General features: G+C 38.9%; 1 protein-coding gene across 12 annotated transcripts in view; it reads left to right on the top strand.

Moving 5' to 3' along the window:
* The window catches only part of DOCK3 (dedicator of cytokinesis 3), a 222,954-nt gene that overhangs the window by 20,896 nt on the left and 181,774 nt on the right, over window positions 1-20,284 (top strand). For all 12 annotated transcript variants that reach the window (XR_010373348.1, XM_064454097.1, XM_064454103.1 and 9 more), the window contains exons 3-4: window positions 10,858-10,898; window positions 13,152-13,207. Coding sequence is in view for 11 of the 12 variants with exons in the window: in XM_064454097.1 (XP_064310167.1) it covers window positions 10,858-10,898; window positions 13,152-13,207 (97 nt within the window). In the remaining variant the exon portion in view is untranslated. The remainder of the gene's footprint in view (window positions 1-10,857; window positions 10,899-13,151; window positions 13,208-20,284) is intronic.

Genomic DNA, 20,284 nt, shown 5'->3' on the forward strand with positions numbered 1-20,284 from the left:
AAAAAAAAATCCCATTTTCTATATAAGAATATACAAATATGTTAATCTAGCCGATTTTAGTAAGTTGTTTAGAAATCATGATGCATCAAATCAAAGCACTTGAATAAAACCTAATCTGACCCACTTTTTATAGGAGAGGCTGAGTGCTGTTGGCACTAATCCAGTCTGTTAGAGGGTCAGTGTGTTTTAAGTTAACCATCTGTCCAGAAAATCTTGAACCCTGACCTGATTGTTGTATTGTAATTGGGTCTTACAGTGAATTTTCATCATGTGAAGTATATAATCACTATCTTTTTTACTGTGTTTTTCTCAGTGTTACTGTTATGCATTTCAATTAAGTATGTCTCTGTTTATTATTTAGAAACATCTCAACGCATGAAAAATATTAGTTATGAAATAGATTAGCAAATCATTTGGGAGCAATACTAGAAAAAATGTAAAGAATATGGGTTTAGGGGGGATTGCTTTGCATTTATCTTCATGTCGTTTTTTGTAACTAAAGGAAAATGACATGGTAAATGTTACAACTATAGTTCTTTCTTATGTGGCTGTGTGTGAATAAATTGAATGCCCTAATCCTCTGCTTTATTCACATGAATAGTGTGATTGAAGTTGTTGTATTTAAAAGGAGAATTATTTTTATCCTGATGTTCAGACTCAGCAAGTCGTGTAAAACATATGTCTATTGAAGTAGGTTGACAAGATACAGTATGAGATCATGTTTCACTATAGTCTGAGGTGGAGTCATGTAACCTTAATCCTGAAGCGTTAGAAGAAATTCAAAACCAGATCTGCAAATTTTAATTCCAAATTCACATTCTGCCAAGTTGTAGGTTTGATTTTGTGTTTATTTAGTTTACAGTGATTTTTTTGTCTGCAGTGTTAATGTTGCTGCAGAAACCTTTTGCATGCTTGTCAGAAGACTGCTTTTCCTATCTCATGCCTAGAACCCTCTTCTGCTCTTGATGCTTTTTCTTGTACTCAGTTGTTCTGTTTGTTTACGTACTGACTTAACTCTTCATGAAAAAGTAGCCTCTTACATGCTAATTTTTCTTTGCCTATATCTGTAAAATTTTTCTGTTGAATGAGAGTTTTGCAGTGCAATAGTGACGTTTAATCCCTGAAGCATGCCATAAACGATACCTGTGGTATTATACCTGCAAATGATCATGTTTTTTAAAAAAACACGTGGTGTAATGGGCTGAGCTTTGCTCGAGCACTGAGTGGTGATTGTAGTCATTCTACCAGGTCTCGTGAATTAGTACATGGTGCAAGCTCAGGAAAACATTATTACTTTGTGTTAGGATAGTGTAACTCTAAGGTAAAACAGTTTCTATTGCTGAAAGCAGTCATGATATTTTCAACCGTTTCTGGTAATTAAGGAAACTTTCAAAACTTTGGGAAATAAAAACTCAGTCTCAAAGGAGGAGGTTGCTTAACGAAAAGCAAAAGGATAATCCAGTGTTTCTTCAGAATGTTATAATAACTAGGCTCTGCATATTTCCTTTGCCAGTAGTTTTGAGGATGGTTCCTCAAAGACAATTCATGACAGTCATCAAATTGCTGAGAAGAGTCCCTCAAAGTGTTTTCCTAGGTGGAAGGAGGTGTTTGTACAGAGTTTTTTTCAATTTTGTTTTTAAAGCCCTCTATGCTGTCATTTTCGTTGAGGTGACTTAACATATTAAAAAAAAAACATATTAATTTTGATAATAACATCTGGAACTCCACAATTTGAAACTCATCTGAATATTCAAATGGTCTGTGTTGCAGATCTTGCATGTGATAATTATGCAAAAAAGCACACTAAATGTGCAGAACAGGGTCTTAAAAGAAAAAAAAGTAGTCCTTATTTAACCATTCTTCTCTAAGTTGTGGTTTAGCACAGTCCTTGGTTTGCCTTGCAAATTTAGAATGAAACATACTTCATCTTCTACTTCTGCATTATTTACTGGGGATTCGTTTGTCCAGACAAACTGGATAAATTAATATTAGCCCATGCAAATAGGGGTCACTACTGTGGGAGTTGACAGAAGATCCATTGCTGTTTCAGCTTCACCTCTTAGAAAAGTTCGTGCATAATTCTCTACAGTAGGGACTTTACTGTCTGGATTAAAGGGATTCACATACACACAAACCTTGTACTGTCATGAAGAATGACTTCAGAGACTCCCTGAAGAATTCAAGGCTGACAAAGATTCAAATACTAGCTGTACTTCTGAATGCACTTATTTTTAATCCTAACGACTTATTGAATAACTATTGTTACTATAAAAGAGCAAGTGCTCTTTTGTAGTGACTTGTGGAAGAAGCAGTTGCTGCATTTAGAGTAATTGAATTAAGAAGTAGGGAATTTCCTATATCAAGTCTTTGGGTACCTCTGCAGCTAAGTTTTATGTGTATTTGCAGAGTAAAGGAATAAATACATATGCATTCACACACACATATATATACACACATGTATTTGTCTCTTTAAGGCTAATAAGTATGAATACCAATTGATAACACTTTAAAAAATATTTTTCTATTGTGGTTGTCTATGCATTTTTTAAATAAAATCCATAGTAACAGAGACAACTGTATTTCATTGAATCTTGTTCATGTGCTTGAAAATGCAACTTTTGGATTCTAATTTGTGTGCCTGCTACTCTGCGTGCTTTCATATCAGGCCACAAATGTCTGAATCTGACAAATGCCTTTTGCTGTCAATATCCCACTCCCTGCCCCCCCCCCAAGTAATTTAGTATGGCAGGGTTCAAACCCATGGGCTTAGTGTCGGTTTTATCTCTGAAGCTACCAAAAGCTCCATCCATGTTTTTATCAAATGTTATGCAATCTCTAAAGCATGTGATGTTACTAGGCTGGTTTTATAGTTACATATAGTTTTATAGTTTGCATGAAGGACTCGGATCCTTGACTGGTCTCACTCAAAGGTAACAAATATTCTTCAAGGTATCAGTTGTACCATAAGCTTGGCTTTCACAGCTTTCCCCTCTCTCTGTTCCCCTCCCTGAGCCCTTCCACTTATGATCTTGCCACTGAAAGAGAATTGAAACAATAGGTGGTGGTCTCCGCTTTACATGCCATGCGTTGAAGAGGTGAAAGGATATGCCAATAGTATGCCACCTGTAAATGCTGAAAGATGAAGTTTTCTTTTGTCAAGTAACAAAGCATGAGCATACTCGTTTGAAATACGTGTGGACTGTATGTTCTAAAGAACACCCTGTTTTTCAAGTCATTTGGCTATTGCCCTGCCAGTGGCAGTAGCTGTGAATAGTGGCATTCAGAGTGAATTTAAAATGTCTGGGTTGGCCATTTATTTTTATTGCTAGGGAGCAGTTTTCTTTAGATTAAAAATGCTACAACTTCAGTGACTTTAATTATTACCATGAGACTCTCATATATTCACTGAAGAAAAGAAACACTGGTTGATGGCGGAAGCACCATTTAAAAGAATATTATCTTACCCGTGCAAATTCCAGTATCCACACAAGTATTTATTTATGTGGTTTTAATGTATGCATATGTTAATAACAGCGTTCTTAAGCTTTGCATGTAGTATATTTGAAGTTTCCTTCTGTTATTCCAGCAGTGTCATTGTGGTCGAATGAAGGCTTTCCAGTATTTGGGACACTTAAGCAGCAGATATAGCTTACAATTAGGGTTTTTTCTTAAATTCTTGAAGAATTCATTGTGCTTGAGAAGAGATATCTTTGCCATGCTTCCAATTTGTACTATACAGGTGAGTGAGGAATCATGCTTCAAACCGTCATTGCCGTGGGAGCGAAGCAGGTTTCCTTTCACCTGGAATTGGGAGCTCTCCTGTGGCGGGCTGGGCCAAAACGATTCACTACCAGTAATTTGGGTTTACCCTGAGGAAGATGTCTCCAGTGAGATGTCCCTTCTCCTCTATGCCTTTTTTCTCCCTTTTCATCCACTTTCTTCTTTGCCTTTTGTGGAGTGTGCCAGTGGAACTGAAGTATCTTGGACCCACACAGCTGCTGCGGAAGATCTTGCCTGGCTATTCAAGCTAGTCTTTTGGAGCATAGGAATGGCTTCTTGATGGCCCTCTATTTGGCTAACACCAAGATAAAATGCATTCTATCTCTTCAGCTTTTGTTGTGGCATCTTTCTGACTGCATTATTAGCATATTCCTGTGGTTCTGCTGGCATGACGCTGTTCCCTGACACGGTGTTGGCAGGCTGGTTTGGGTATTCATCTGCTGCTTGTCCTGTTGCGCTGTTCAGAGCGTCAAGCTCAGGACAGAGTGGTCTTGGCATTGAGTGGTTTTGGCATCAAGAAGCTTTTGCTAAGCACTGTTACAGTCCCTCTTCTGAGTCACTTTGAGTACCTTTAGCTCTGCATGAAGATACTCTGCAAACAGCTTGTATGCAGATTCAAAGATACAAACAATTGTTTATTGGCTAGTTTATGCAAAAGATAACGTTCCTCCAGATTTGAGGGTTACTCACAATACTGCAAAGTATACTTATTTTTGTAGGACAAAGAAGGTTTGAGTTCTTGTAGCAGATTCTACTGGCAGTGCTTTCTTTAAGAACCAAGTTTAGCTTTAGGACTTACCATAAATAGTTATGTAAGTAGTTTTCAGAGTTCTGTTTGTGAAGATACTACATCTGGAATTTGTTTTTTCCTACAGTCTGCAGCTGATCCTACTTTAATCAACCCAGATATTTGAGCTTTATTTTTCTGAAAAATAGATCAATACCTTTAAATTAGGACCCTTTTGTTTTTCTGCTACTGAGTGCTCAAAAGGGATGAGCTTTTTCCATGTGACAGACCTCTTGTTGATTCAATGGAGAACTGAAAAGGGTTACGAGGTGGCTTTTGTAAAGAATATCTTGTTTTGTCCCCGACACTTTCAAGTAAAGATTAAAAAACATTGGTAGCTCTTCTAATAGCTTAGATTAAGAGATTGAGATGTGCAGGCCTACCATAGAGCCCCTTTTGCAATTCAACTAGGGTTGCCCCATTGCTGAGACTTCAGTGTTACACATCTTTGAAAAAACTGTTTTTCAGACTTCATCTAACAGGTTTCTGTAATATGGCTTCAAGTTCCCCACACTGAATTTTCATATGTACAGGTGATTGTAGGTGAAAGTTATGTTATTTACCTAATAATTTTTTTTTTATATGTGATGTTGGCACATAAATTCCCAATCCATTTTTCTGTCCTGCCTCTTTAGAGACTTTGATGAATTCTAGGGTTCAGAGGAGCTAAGCAGGAATCCTGCTAGCTAATACTTACAGCTGAAGAAGCCCTAGGAACAAGGGAAGGACCAGGACACATTCTTGCATATACTGCTAAGTAATTTGGCTTTCATTACTAGCCTGCAAGAACCTACAGCATGAATATATGTACAGACAATGCATTTTGAAGAAGTTATGAGCACGTGGTAGTCTTAATATGCAGGGGGAACAGGCATAATAGGGTACTTTTCCTTTTGTTTTTCTCCAGTTTTATTAGCATGGAAGTAATCTTCCAGGGGTTATTTGCTGTATGGGGTATGCAGAGGGCAGAGCTGTAGATCAGCCTACTCTTCACTTTTCTTAGCTTATCAAATATCATTAGATGGTATTGAAAAAATCAGCTGCAAAGGATTGTGTATTTTCCTGGGTTTTATGTTTCACCTTAGAAACATAATATTTAGACTCTATGGTAGCTTTAGCTGGCACGTATCACTGTGCAGTGTGGTGGTATTGCTTCAGGTAGTCTGCTTGGTTTATCTACTACGCTGTGCAGTGGAGTCCATGTAAAAGCAAAGTTGGAATAGGGCTTTAAGGTACAGTGACTTGTCCAGAACACACTGGAATGGATATGATTCTTTCAGTTTTCATTTATAGTACTTGGATTAAACCTTTGTCTTGGGCATACTGAGAATCTAAAGCATGAAGTGTTAAAAATCAGTTAATTAGGAAAGTGCATGTACTTCCTGCACTGACAGTTTCTGTTTTACTGAGGCATTATGTCTATCATACTGTCAGTTTCTTTAAAACAAAAGGTTTGCATCTTCATTCATCAAAACTTATCAAGTACATGGTTTTGTCATGACACGCAGAAATACACATTGATGCAACATCAAGATGCAGCCCAAGTGGCTGCATTCATCTCCAGCTTCTCACGAATGTTCAGACATAACAGTGCTTTCTGCAGTTGTTATTGTGCTATGGTGTAAGCAGTAGGCTCACCCTGTGCCTATCTTCCTGTGTGATCCAAGAAAAAATGAAAAAAGTTGGCTTGCAGTGTCACTTGTATCATTGAAGGTATTTTTGCCCATCTAGGATGATTTTGTAATTTTATCTACTTTATTTTGACTAGGATATATACTTGAAATTCATCAGACTTGTTTGGGATATAGTTAGTGTTCTCCTTCCTACCCTGAATAGGACGTTGCTTAGAATGGTACTTCTAATAGATTAATTTTTGGTTTTCTTATAGCATGTTATGTTATATGGTATGGAATATCACTTTAGCTGATTCAGGTCAGCTGTCATCTCCCAACTTCTTGCCTATCCCCTAGCCTACTCGCTCGGGGTGGCACTTTGGGAAAAAGAGAAAGCCTTGAGGTTGTACAAGCACGGTTCAACAATAGTCAAAATGCTTTAGCCACAAATCCAAAACACAGGACCAGACAGGCTGCTGTGGAGAAAGTTAACTCCATCCCAGCCAGAACCAGTACAGTGATTAATTTTTTGAAGAACAGAATTATCTGTCTTCCTTTTGCTAGGTCATCCACTGGGTCAAGTGGTTTGAGAATATCCTTAGCTGTCAGTAAAGGAAATGGGGGGAGGCACTGTGTGCATGAAGCAGTCTTTCTCTGTAGAGATTTCTAGGTGTTCTTATGCCTTACGTTCATCTGTCTTGAAATTCTTATTAGACAGTTAATCTGTTCAAATTGTGGATACTCGTGACTGTTGTTTTGCATTGACTTATTAGCAAAATTCTTGTCACTTCATAGCCATGTTTTTCTGTTTCTTAATTTTAAATCTCCCCTTCTTCAGCATTTCCTTGAAGTCAGCACCCTTTAAAGGCCATGAATCACTAGGAAATGAATGCCATAATTATAAAGTATTAACAATTAGTTATTTGTAGTACAGTAACATCTAAAAGCATTAATCAATATTGGGGTCTAACCATGTGGTGCATGTTGTGATCACAATTAGCTGAAGCACCTGTCTGGATTTGATGACTGCCGTGATTAAACCCTCCAAAATAAATGTGTTTAATATTGATCTAATAACATATTTTTAAATGTTTAATCTGCTTAAGACTAATTCTAGAATAAATGCTTCGTTCATTTTAGTGAATAATGGTATGCAGATGCAATTTCTAGATGTGTTTTTTAAAAAAGCATTGTATCTTTTCTCATAGCTTTTATTTTGAGATACAGAATAAGTTTTTGGTGGTGTTCATAGTAAGCAAATAAGGAATTACATTTTACAATTTAGTGCTTTCAAGTTCTGGTTATCTCTTCTTTCTACTGCATCTTGCTTGCATGGAGTTGGAAGAAACTTAGAGAAAGGTGATTCTAAAAATGTACCTCACTGAAAAAGAAAAGAGAAAAGAAAGGAGAACTAAGATCTGGAGAGCACAATCTACAAGATTAAAGGGAAATACACTACTTTTCAAATGTATAAAAGTACCTACAAAAGGGAATTCCACAAAATGTTTTCCATATTCTGAAAAAGAAAAAATCCTGGATTCATATAGCAGGAAAGTTCAGGTTATAAAGTGTATGTGTGTTGTCTGAGCCACTGAACCAGCCTGTCCAGTAAGGATCTGCCGTCTCCACTTGACATAAATATTCTAGATTTTCAAGTCTATACCAAAATATTACTATTACACGCAGGTTTTTTGGCCGATGTTGATCAGCGGAAGAAATTTCTTCTAAAAAGATGCCTGTGCAACACCACCACTTTTGAAATTGTCTGTGTGGAGTAGCAGAAATATACTCTGTTTCCTTGGAATACTGTGCACAAATACCTTGGAATTTAGGTTTTGTGGAAGTTGTATGGGTCGCGTTCCTCAGGCAAGGAGTGCTGTATTATTCAGTCCTGATGATAATTTACTGGATGCTGTTAAAAACAAGCTAAACATCTGTGAGCAGAGATTTAGAGACCGCTTGGGTGAGCAAAGTAATTTCTCAGGGGTCCTTCCATTCCTGTTCTTTACAACTCTGTAAACATACCTTTTAAGCTTTGAAGATTTGTTTTGGGATTAAGACCAGGAAACTCAGAAATAAGGTATTTTTTTTAAACTATGTTTCATCCCCTACCCTGCACATCTAAATCATTAATAGACAGTGCTTTCTTGGGTTTTGTTCTAACTTTTACAGTTCTGTTCACAAACTGAGATAAACCCACTTTTTTCCATGTTTACTGAGAAATTTGTCATTCTGTTTATCTTAAAATGTATGTCTATTTCTAAGGTACAGAATCTATTAATATAAAAGTTAGCAACATGCTGTATTTAATATTGGTAACGATGAATCATAGGATAAATGCATTTTTTTCTGTGACAGTAAAAATATGTAGCATCTGTTAGTCAAAAACAGGTGTTGCAGGCACAGTTGTGTGGAGTTTTCAAAATTACTCATTTTAAAGTTCTGTGTGTGTATGTTTATATTGATATGACTGTCATGAAGTTTGATCAACTAAGAAATTGAAAACAGCATTATACTTTTTTAATATAAGCAATAATTTCATGGGAAGATAATCTTTGTGTTATGTCCTATCTTCATGAGAAATATGGGTCATAAAGAGGGGTTTAAATTTTTTCCATACTAAGATTTGCAAATATCTTGAACTCATGAATTATTTTCTTTGTATTGACTCAGATTTCCTTAAAAAAAAAATCTAGACTAGCAGGCTGTCTTTAAAACAAAATCAAGGCCCTCTTTCCCACTTCTGAGCCTCTAAATGAGACTCATGTCATAATTCAGTCAAATACGAAGTCCTTTCTCTGAGACAAAATACACAGTTGCTTTGTTCTGTTCTTTTCTATTTTCCATATCAAATTACAGTCAGATTTTCTTAATGCTCTTTTAAATGCTGCAGATACTAAATTATATCTATCCTCTGTAGGAAAGAAAAATTAAAAGTAAAAAGTTTCTGGAAAAATTATAGGAAGTTTTATGGAAGCTGGAGTTAGATTATGTGAAATTGTTGCGGTTTGGCAAGTTTGGGTGGTTGTGTGCCTGAATATTGGGCTCTGGTAGATAGAAGAGTGATATACAGGTGGTTGAACTCACTGCTTTTGTAGTAGCTGGGCCTAGCCAACCTCGCCCACACATTTCTGATGTCCAGGCATGGCCAGACCTCCTCCTCAGAACTTGTACCCTGGCATTCTTCATTGCTCATGTGTTACCGAAATCGGCAATAAACCTCGTAACACCAATGTGTAAAAAAGGCACGGGGGATCGCTCCTCCTAATGTGCATACCTCAAAACTCATTGGCAGGACTTAAATACACATACAAATACAAAATCATGAAGGAGATATACATATGTAGAGTAAAAGGTGGAGAATTCCAAGAACTTATTAACATAAAGTCCTTCCTTTTTTGTGCAGACTCTGTTAATCCTGGGGGTCTTCTCTGGTGGTCGAGGGGACAAAGGCCAATAGTCCTCCTCACTTCAACTTTTTACATTTTCAGACTTGTAAATCTGCCAAACCATAGTACCAGTCTTATCTAGCTTGGTGGTTGTTTGCTTTACAGCCTTCCATATGTCAGATAATCTTTGGCCTTAGAAATGCTAATTTAGTGGTAGCAACCCTCTTCTCATCTCTTTGTCTTCATCCTTAGTTCCTTTTCGTCCTTGAGCCCATATATCTGTTCTTTATGTCACATTCCTTGTAGGTCACCTTGCTCCAATCTAAGATACATACTTGTATTGCTAAGATATATTTCACTGCTACCAATTATTCTAAACTACAAATGAAATATTATACCCAAAGTCATTGTTAATAACCTATAGGATAATACTGCGTAAAAATAAAAGCATGTATCACATGCACCTATGGGGTGTTCCAGGCTCAGGTCTTAAGGCTTATGTTCTGGGGCTGAAGTTCAGCCTTATGGTCTGGGGCTGAAGTGATACACCCAGATATGAAGTGAGCAGCATATTTTTAATAAGACTTCAAGGTAGTTTTGTGTGTTTTACGGAGTGGAAGAACAGCTCATTGACAATGACGACTGAAGTGTGCTCCTTTTCCATTGTTAAAATGGATCGTGTTTTCAGCACTCTTCTTCCTGATGAATCTTGCATGGAGTGACATTACTTTCACCTGTGTAAAATGGGAGTAATTGGGTTGTTCTGTTTAACTTGCAGATTTTACTCCTGATTTATTGTCTTATCTGGGGCTGTTACTCATGGGGGATAAAAGAGTAATTAGGTTTGTGAAATTAGATGCTAAAGTCTGTTCTCTAGTCTCGCAGACAACATAAGACCAGATACATGCGAAGGATTTATATTTGTTTAAACAATATTAGAAATGTATGATAATGGCTTTTCCTGCCTTTTAAAGGACAGGTTTTGAAGTCTGGAGATTTTGTTAAGATAAAAACTATGAAGAAATTCATGTACCAGCGTGTAAGAAGAGTGTTCAGTACAGATTCTTGCATAAGCGCTGAATGCATTTTTGTCAGGGCGGCTAACGATTAGTGAGTACAGTGACTAAGTACACTAAGCTGCCCAAACCAACCTTGAAAAAAGTTGACTTGTGTGAAGCACAGCTGGTTTTTGAGATGATCTCAGTAACTGCATAGTTTCCAGTCAGTTTGCTTCTGTGTAAAGTAAGCAATGTCACAAATTAATAAAGTGTCTTTTATCTGGTTTTAGGCTGGTACAGAGGTGTTTCCATTAGGAAGCCCAATGTAAAGGTAAGGGTGAATATGTTTTTTAATCTAGTGGGATATTATATCTGTTTTGCTGTTGCAACCCAGTAAACTTTGTTTTCCTTACCTTTAGGATTTTACTTCTGTAACTTTTTTCTTGTGGGAGGATTGGACTTACTTTCTAAATTGAGAGAATGATACTCATTAGTCAACCAAAGGATCAGAAACCTTCCTGATGTTTAACCTGTAATCTTTTCAACATTTACAAATCTCATCCAATTTGATTCTATCCAACCTACTCCCCTAAGAAAAGCATAGATGGGTGATCTTGCATTGCTTAATTCAGTATTTTTAAAGAACACATTTAATAATTTTCATTATTAATTTAAGACAAATTTGGAAAAAAAAGTGTGAAGAAAAAGGATATTGTAAGTTCTTTTTTTTCAGATTTGTACAGTTTAACCACTGCATTTGGTTATTTTCCGGTCATGTCCCTTTTTGCTCTTAGAGAACTTTAACTGTTCTGATAACTTTTTTGCGAGTGCATGTATATTTTTGTAAATGTACGTATCCAAACATCTAAATAGTTGTTTCTATGTAAAGCATCACTTCATTGTCTTTTGGTTTAAATATAGCTTGTATTTAAGAAGAAAAGAGTATGATTCCTCATGTTTACCTGCATTATGAAATATAATATTACCTGTATTAGGTTTTCATGACTGTAATATTTTTTTAATGGAAAAGCCTATGTTCATTGAGTGGTATATTGTCTGCTTTGTGTATATGTTCACTTTTAATCAGACAGCCCTTCAAGCCTTCCTTGGTTTCTTAGGTAACCAGCACAGGACCACAGAAGTAAACAGCATTAATTGGAAGTGAACCAAACAAGAAACTGAAGTAGCATTTTTTTTCCTTTTCCATATTTTTGTGTGGCTCAAAGCATGCACATTTACTTTTTTTTCCCCTGATGAAACCACTCCTGTCACAGTAATGTCTTTTCCTCCTGCAATTTCAGTCTTGCCTGTGAAAAAGATGGAATTTTTATTAGCATTTTGAATCATCTTTCCTTAATATTCCTTTCAACCCCCCCTGAAATTTTTTCTTCCTAAATTATACTGTTTTAAAGCTCTAAAAATTTAAAGTCCCCACTTGATTACTGACATTTCTGTCAGAAGCTGTCAGATGGTTTTTAACCTGAAAATTACCAGTGCTGATCCCATATTCGCCACTGAAGCGCAGGCTTACTGTTCTTACACACTGACTGAGTTTGCTCTGAGGTTTCAGGGCCATGTGTTTTACAGAGATAATGCAATGCTGTGAGAAGTTTGGTTTAAATTACCTCTTTTCCCTATGTCTCATAACCCAGGAACACAATGGTACAGGCAAGTTTAGACTCCAACTGTCATGGGAACAGCAAAAGGCATATAACTGGAGCTATTCCAAGTGGGTTTAAAAAATATGGGGGCTAGACACAAATTTGGTGGTGGGCTTCTTGGTGTGGTGTGGTTTTGTGGGTTTTTTTGTTTTTTTTTTAAGCCTATGTCCTTGTCATCTTATGTAATGTAGCATACAGATGCTGAGGCCTGGTCTGGAAGCATACTGATGTTATGCTGCAACCTGCACAATAGCCACTTTTCTGATTGTCCTGGCTAACTTACATCTCTCCAGTAAATGTCCCTGGTAGTTACTTTTGCTACTCATTCCGTTCTGCTAACTCCAAGGTATTCTCCAAACTCTTCCTACTTGTGACACCTTTTTCCTGCTTGCTCATCATCTGTTAGTGGAGTACTGGGCTCACACAGTCTTTGCAGTAGGAAGACAAAAGATAATTGGCTAAACTTAAATGTTTTCTTTTAAATCAATCTTGTCCCCTCCAAGGCAGCTGTGTAGGATTAGAGTGACACATTTTCATTTGGTGCTAGTTGACTTACCCGTGATTTTTAGACCAGAGCTTATTTCCCATACTACTGAACACTTCAGGAGCTTTTGGGAATGAAAAATATTCAGCTTGAATCTGTGTGTGATATTTTTATTGAATAGACCTGCAAAACTTCCTTATTAAGAAATTGATCTCTCAAGTGGAGGTTTGATTCAGTGTGCTGTCCTGTTCGAAGATGGATTAAAATGATCAACTGCAACTAAATTGAAAGGTGACTTTTGACTGTGGCAGCTTCTTTGACACAACATTATGGATTTTTTATTAGATATATTGGCAATTATTTATTGTGCTTTAGGATATAAGTACTAAAAACTGCAAATGTATTTTTCTAACTTACAGACTTATTTTTCCTCTTGCAGGGGATTTTTCCTGCAAACTATATTCACTTGAAAAAGGCAATTGTCAGTAACAAAGGGTGAGTATTTTTCCTTCTTTTTAAGAAGCTGCAGTGTTTCTCATCTAGAAGGGAACCTAAGAAATAGTTATTAATATTTATAGAGTGGTTTTAGTTTATCTTTTCTTGTGTATGAGGGTTTGAAAATTCAATGTTATACTGTAGAGCTTTGGGGGTTTTTTGTTTTTTAATATAGCAAGAATCAATTCTGTTTGGTTACTCCTGTTTACTTTCGCTCATAAAATTGTAACTTCAGAGATATAATCTGAAACACATACATTTGAGAGAATACTATTCGTATTTTTCGTTTCTGCTTGTTCCTCACTGGAAAAATTCTGTATGTTCCTGTTTGTTACGGAGGCATCAGCAAGTATACAGCCCAGCTTGTTTATCAACAGTTTATCACTGAGATATAGCTGACAAGGTCATTATGTTACTGTGAAACTTTTCAAAAGGATCCAACCCTCCCCACCTCAAGCCCAAAGAGTGACGGAAATACACTCTGCTGAAATATTTTACCTTCACTGTCTTTATATGCAGCTCATATGTTGCTAGAGGTAGGATTAGTTAATGTGAATAGCAATATCGATGGCAACATAATGTCAGGGATTTTGCTGTGTGCAGGCTCTATAACCTGCAAAGTTTCCTGTGAGATTGACTGAGACTCCTGAAATCAGTAACTTGCATCTTCACTGCTGCTTTTACCTGTGTTTTCTAGATTAAGGCCACTGTGGGGAGATTTGTAAGTGTAGCATTTCAGATAGTGACCCAAGGCAACAAATTAAATGTGGAAGGTAAAAAGTATTAAATGATATTTAGTGAAGTAGCTTTAGAAAAAATATGTGACTTCTGATAGTCTTGAATTGTATGTTTATCCTCAAAGGGGCTGAGTAAAGATTGTAAGGGCAACTGTAAATACTGATGCTTCATAACTTTGGGGTGTAATAAAATTATATATATTGCATAGAATGACTACTCCAAATGTGTACTCCCCTTAGGGGGAAGACCAGTTTCCTATAATCTGTAGTTAATTACTACCTGATGTTGTTGCCCTCTACAAATTCTGAAATGAGTTCAGGATATTTAGATACTTACTAGGAAAGCTGATGTACTTTTTAAAAATAAGTATCGAAGACTGGTATACCAATTGGTACAACAGAACGTAATACAATTCTGAACAAGAGGCCATGGTTATTTCATGCTTAGGTAAAAGAAATTCTGCCCCCATATTTAAGAATATATTCGAAGTGCCAATACAAACCATTGTGCATAATAGAGCATGGTATATAATGTTCTTATGAGTCATAGAACCAATGTAATGTCATTGATATGTGGGTATAATGGAGGAAGCACAGGGTTATAGAAATCCAAAGCATTATATTTACATGGTTAAATGTAGTCCTGTAATTCTCTTTAAATCTAGCCATACTGTTGAAGGCCAATCTTCCAAAATGTTTTACTTTTCACTAATGCCAAAGGTTTGTAAATTCATTTCCAAAAATAATCTTTAGAAGAACATTTTTCTTTGGTTTTGATCCCCCTCCCATATTAGTTAAAGTGTATTGTGTGATTCCTTTGATACTTTTGTTTTCTGTGGTTTCTTAAAGGGACGTTGAACTGTTTCAAATCCCTTCCCTGTAGTGGCATTTTACAGAGATCTGAAAGGAACTGAATTTTCAGCTAGAAGTGGTTGTGGCATCATTTTTAATGTTGTTAATGTCAAGCAAACTTTTGATGTTATATACTAAATGCAGAATTTTTGTTTAACCATTGAAATGATCTTTGAATATGAGCCAAAGAACAGGTGTTGGGATTTTCATTGTATTCTTAGTGTCGTACTTCAGCTTACAAACATACTCTGTGGAGATTTGTTAAAGCATAAATCGAGATTTCCTAGTCTTACTGTGGCCAAATTTGTCAGGGAGGAGGTGGGGAAACCCACTAAAAAACAACCAAGCCAAACCAAATCCAAACAAAAACATTGCAGGAGTAGAACAGGGCACCAAGAGCACAATCTCAGATGCCAAGTGTCTGTCAGCATTTCAGTTTCTCACAACAAAATGTGGGAATGACAAGGTCATTGGCATAATAATAGAAAAAAATTGTGATCTGTCTTAATCTCCCGGTATGTATGTATGTGAATCTGTGCTTTCCAGTCCCAGCTTTGGTGGGTTGAATACATACCTAACATGACTATGCCAGGTCTTTAAGATAGTGATGTTCCTAATATATGTATATTTTTAGATCTGAATATAAGATTTATTTATGTCATTGATGTGAATATGAGTTTTTGATAGCTTGGAAATGAAGAAGTGAAGCTTTTTATTGATAAGTTTTCTGCTCCAAGAATACATAGAGACATACAGTGACAATTTCATCATCCTCTCCTCATCGCTTGTTACTTCTGCCCACTTCATTGTGGGACAATTATTAATAGTAAGAATTCTCAAAAGAGAAACATTGCCATGAAAGTGTGTGGCTTTTTAAAAATCATTAAATGTATTATCCTTTAAAATCAAAAAACCCCCAACTCTTTTTGAATTAATTACATCTCATTGTTCACGTTTACTTGTTAGCACTCATTTAACTCTACACAAAGGAAGAAGAAATAGCCTAAATTGATTAGGGAATGGGTAGTTCATAGCTTCCCTTCAGGAGACTTTCAAAATAGCTGTATGCACAGCTGTACTGCTGAAGAGGAAGGGATCACTGTCCTTTGTGTTGTTAGGTGTGCTGCAGAGGCTGTCTCTCACTTGGTGTTACTTGTCCGAAATCACCTTTTGTGAGTCAGTCTTTTTCAGTAGTGCTACTTTAGGACCTATGGAAAATTGTTCCAATGGGGTGTGTTTCAGAAATGTGTTGGTTTCGTGGTTTTATTTATTTATTTATTTATTAAATTGCTGAAAGAGAACCTTACTTTTTGTTGTGGTTTAGCCGGCAACTCAGCTGGCTCACAGCCATTCACTCAATCCCCCACCGGTGGGAGAGAATCGGAAGGGTAAAGCTTGTGGATTGAGATAAGAACAGTTTAATAATTAAAATGATAACAACAGCAGCAGCAACAATAATGCAGTGAAAAGGAAAACAATGAGAGAGGCCTGAAACCCGGGGTGGGGAGAATGAACAACCAAAACAACCTGCATGCACCACAGCCACTCACTGCCCGCCGACCTGACGCTGCCAGTCCCCGAGCCACAACCGCCCCCCGCACGCCAGCTGCCCGGTTAATATACTGCTCATGGTGTCACATGGTATGGAATGAACATCCCATTGGCCAGTCGGGGTCAGCTGTCTTGGCTGTGGCCCCGCCCCTCCTGGTCTGCTGCCCCCATGGCAGAGCATGGAAAGTTGGAAAGGTCCCTGACTACTACAAGCCTACAGTGAAGAGAATTAACTCTTTCTCAGCCAAAACCAGCACATTCTCCGCCCCGTATTCCATACCATTTACGCCATGCCAGGTTTCATACTATTCAATACCACCTCACCAACCACCACCCCTCCCCTTCCTATCCTTTGACGTAACACACAGCCATCATTCCCTTAGTCCATGAACCTTCCATATAACATGTCCATAAATACGTCTATTGAGTTCACCCAGTCCATGACTCTGGGCTCTATCTGTCGTATCAGTCTTTCAGGGCAGGAGAGGTGGTGTGTGTGGCGTTGGGTTGCTGCATACCAAGTCAGTCATCATTCCATCACTGCTACACTTTGCTTGTTTCATCAAAGTTCATTTTCCATGAACTGGGAGGTTTGTACTATGATATAATTGATAAAACATACAGCAACCACAGAAGAGATGACATACAATATTATATAGCAGTTTGCATTATACCATTCAGTTCATTGGCTGTTTTCACCCAAAATCAAATCCCCTTGAGGCACACATTGAGCTTCTCCATCCTTCCGCACCCACCAGGTGCACCCAGGTCCCTGAGCAAAAGCAGTCCCACGAATGGGTTTGCCTTTGCCCGAGGCAGGAATAACCCAGACTGTCTTTCCTAGCATATTTTTATGTGCACTACAGGGACTCTGTCCCCTTCCACAGTATGTAGGATTTCTGACTGGGCAGGGACAGCTTGATTGGCAGATCCCCTCGTGTTGACTAACGAGGTGGCTTTTGCTAAATGTGTATCCCAGTGCTTGAATGTCCCACCCCCCATTGCTCTCAGTGTAGTTTTTAACAGTCCATTGTACCGTTCAATTTTCCCAGAGGCTGGTGCGTGATAGGGGATGTGATACACCCACTCAATGCCATGCTCTTTGGCCCAGCTATCTATGGGGTTATTTCAGAAATGAGTCCCGCTGTCTGACTCAATTCTCTCTGGGGTGCCATGTTGCCACGGGACACGAGCCTACCTGTATGTTGCATCTCTCCCTTGATGGCCTGAGGTGTTGTGGGTCCACCGAGCTAGAAATAGTTCACTCTTATGTTGCCAGTCCAGATCCACCTCAGCCACTTCAATCTTGGCAGCCTGATCTTCCTGCTGGTTGTTCCGATGTTCTTCAGTGGCCCGACTCTTGGGGACGTGAGCATCCACGCGATGTACCTTTACAACCAGGTTCTCTACCCAGGCAGCAATATCTTGCCACTATGTGACAGCCCAGATGGGTTTGCCTCTGCACTGCCAGTTACTCTGCTTCCACTGCTGTAACCAGCCCCGCAGAGCATTTGCCACCATTCAGGAGTCAGTATAGAGATAGAGCACTGGCCACTTTTCCCGTTCAGCAATGTCTAAGGCCAGCTGGATGGCCTTTACCTCTGCAAACTGGCTCGATTCACCTTCTCCTCGAGCAGTTTCTGCTACTTGTCGTGTAGGGCTCCATACAGCAGCCTTCCATCTCCGGTGCTTTCCCACAAGGCGACAGGACCTGTCAGTGAACAGGGCATACTGCTTTTTATCTTCTGGCAGTTTGTTGTAGAGTGGGGCTTCTTCAGCATGTGCCACTTTCTCTTCTGGTGATAATCCAGAATCTTTGCCTCCTGGCCACTCCATAATCACTTCCAAGATTCCCGGGCGACTGGGGTTTCCTACCCTAGCCCGCTGGGTGATCAGTGCAACTCATTTACTCCACGTAGCATCAGTTGCATGGTGTGTGGAGGGGACGTTTCCTTTGAACATCCAGCCCAGCACTAGCAGTCGGGGTGCCAGGAGGACCTGTGCCTCAGTACCAACCACTTCTGAAGCAGCTCGAACCCCTTCATATGCTGCCAATATCTCTTTTTCAGTTGGAGTATAGCGGGCTTCGGACCCTCTGTATCCCTGACTCCAAAACCCTAGGGGTCAACCTTGGGTCTCCCCAGGTGCTTTCTGCCAGAGGCTGCAGGTAGGGCCATTCTCCCCAGCCATGGTGTAGAGCACATTTTTTACATTTTGTCCTGCCCGGACTGGCCCAAGAGCTACTGCGTGAACTATTTCCTGTGCGGGTCCCTTGACCTTACTTTGTTTTATGGCAAAACCAGCTTTCAGAAGGATTTTGGACTATTTTCTCTCCTTTCTCAAAAACAAGTCCTGCTGTGCTGCCCCACACAATGATGTCCTCAATGTGTTATAGGTGTTTGGGAGCTTCTCCCTGTTCCAGTACAGTCTGAATCAGTCCATGGCAAATGGTAGGACTGTGTTTCCACCCCTGGGGCAGTCGATTCCAGGTGTACTGGACACCCCTCCATGTGAAAGCAAACTGTGGCCTGCACTCTGCTGCCAGAGGGATTGAGAAGAATGCATTAGCAATATCAATTGTGGCATACCACTTGGCCGCCTTTGACTCCAGTTCGTATTGAAGTTCTAGCATGTCTGGCACAGCAGCACTCAACGGTGGAGTGACTTCATTCAGGCCACGATAGTCGACTGTTAGTCTCCACTCTCCATTAGACTTCCGGACTGGCCATATGGGACTGTTAAAGGGTGAGTGGGTCTTACTGATGACTCCTTGGCTCCTCAGTTGGTGAAAGAGCTCATGGATGGGAATCAGATGGTCTCATTTGGTGCGATATTGCCGCTGGTGCACTGTTGTGGTGGCGATCGGCACCTTTGACCCTCAGCAATCCCACAACAGAGGGCCCTTAGAGACTGGGCAAGGTAGGCAGCTGTTTAATTTCGTCCAAGCCCGCTGATAGGCACTGCAGCCACTCAAACCCCCATGACAGGCACTGGAGCTGAATCAGAGAATCAAAATGACACTTGTTTCAGTAATAGCATTCAACATAAAGGGCAAGTCTGGGTACTAATGGCTCAGATGAAATAATGGTATTACATCATATATAGTAGTTATCACATTCTTGCATTTCAGTGTGATGAGAGCTTTGCTTGGCTGGCACGGACGTTTTTCAGCGAGTCCAGAGGAGTGTCACAAAAATGATCAGATGGCTGGAGCACCTCTCCCATGAAGAAAAGCTGACAGAGTTGGGGTTGTTCAGCCTGGAGAACAGAAGGCTGCGGGGAGACCTTATTGTGGCCTTAAAAGGGGCTTATAAGAAATACGGGGACAGAGTTTTTAGTAGGGCCTGTTGTAATAGGACAAGGGGTAATGGTTTTAAACTAAATGAGTGTAAATTCGGACTAGATATAAGGAAAAAATTTTCTACGATGAGGGTGGTGAAACACTGGAACAGGTTGCCCAGAGGGGCTATAGATGCCTCATCTGTGGAAACATTCAAGGTCATGTTGGACGGGGGTCCTCAGGTTTGGAGGTCCCTTCCAACCCAAACCACTCTGTGATTCTCTAATGGATACAGAGGATCTTGACCACAAAGGGACAATTCCTATTTTTGTGATTACAGGATAGTTCACTCAGGTTTCATATCCAATATGGAAAAGTCTTTCAGATGGGAAACGTTAACAGATGGTAGATCTTTTGGGTAGTTAATGATATTGACTAACATATTAATTGGAGGAGAAAAAAAAGGGTTGGACTGGCTTAGAGAGAAGGGACACAAACTGTGAAGGACCCCACTTTAGAGGAAAGTTAATTTAACATGCTATAAACATGAAAAGTGTTTTCATTGACCTTGATTAGGGTGGAATTATATATTTTGAACAGGTAACTAGGAAATGCTTCTCAGAAGCTGCTTCTCGTGAAATATAGTGGAGGAGCAAT

This window comes from Phalacrocorax carbo, chromosome 6 (genome assembly GCF_963921805.1).
Source record: "Phalacrocorax carbo chromosome 6, bPhaCar2.1, whole genome shotgun sequence".
Taxonomy (NCBI): domain Eukaryota; kingdom Metazoa; phylum Chordata; class Aves; order Suliformes; family Phalacrocoracidae; genus Phalacrocorax; species Phalacrocorax carbo.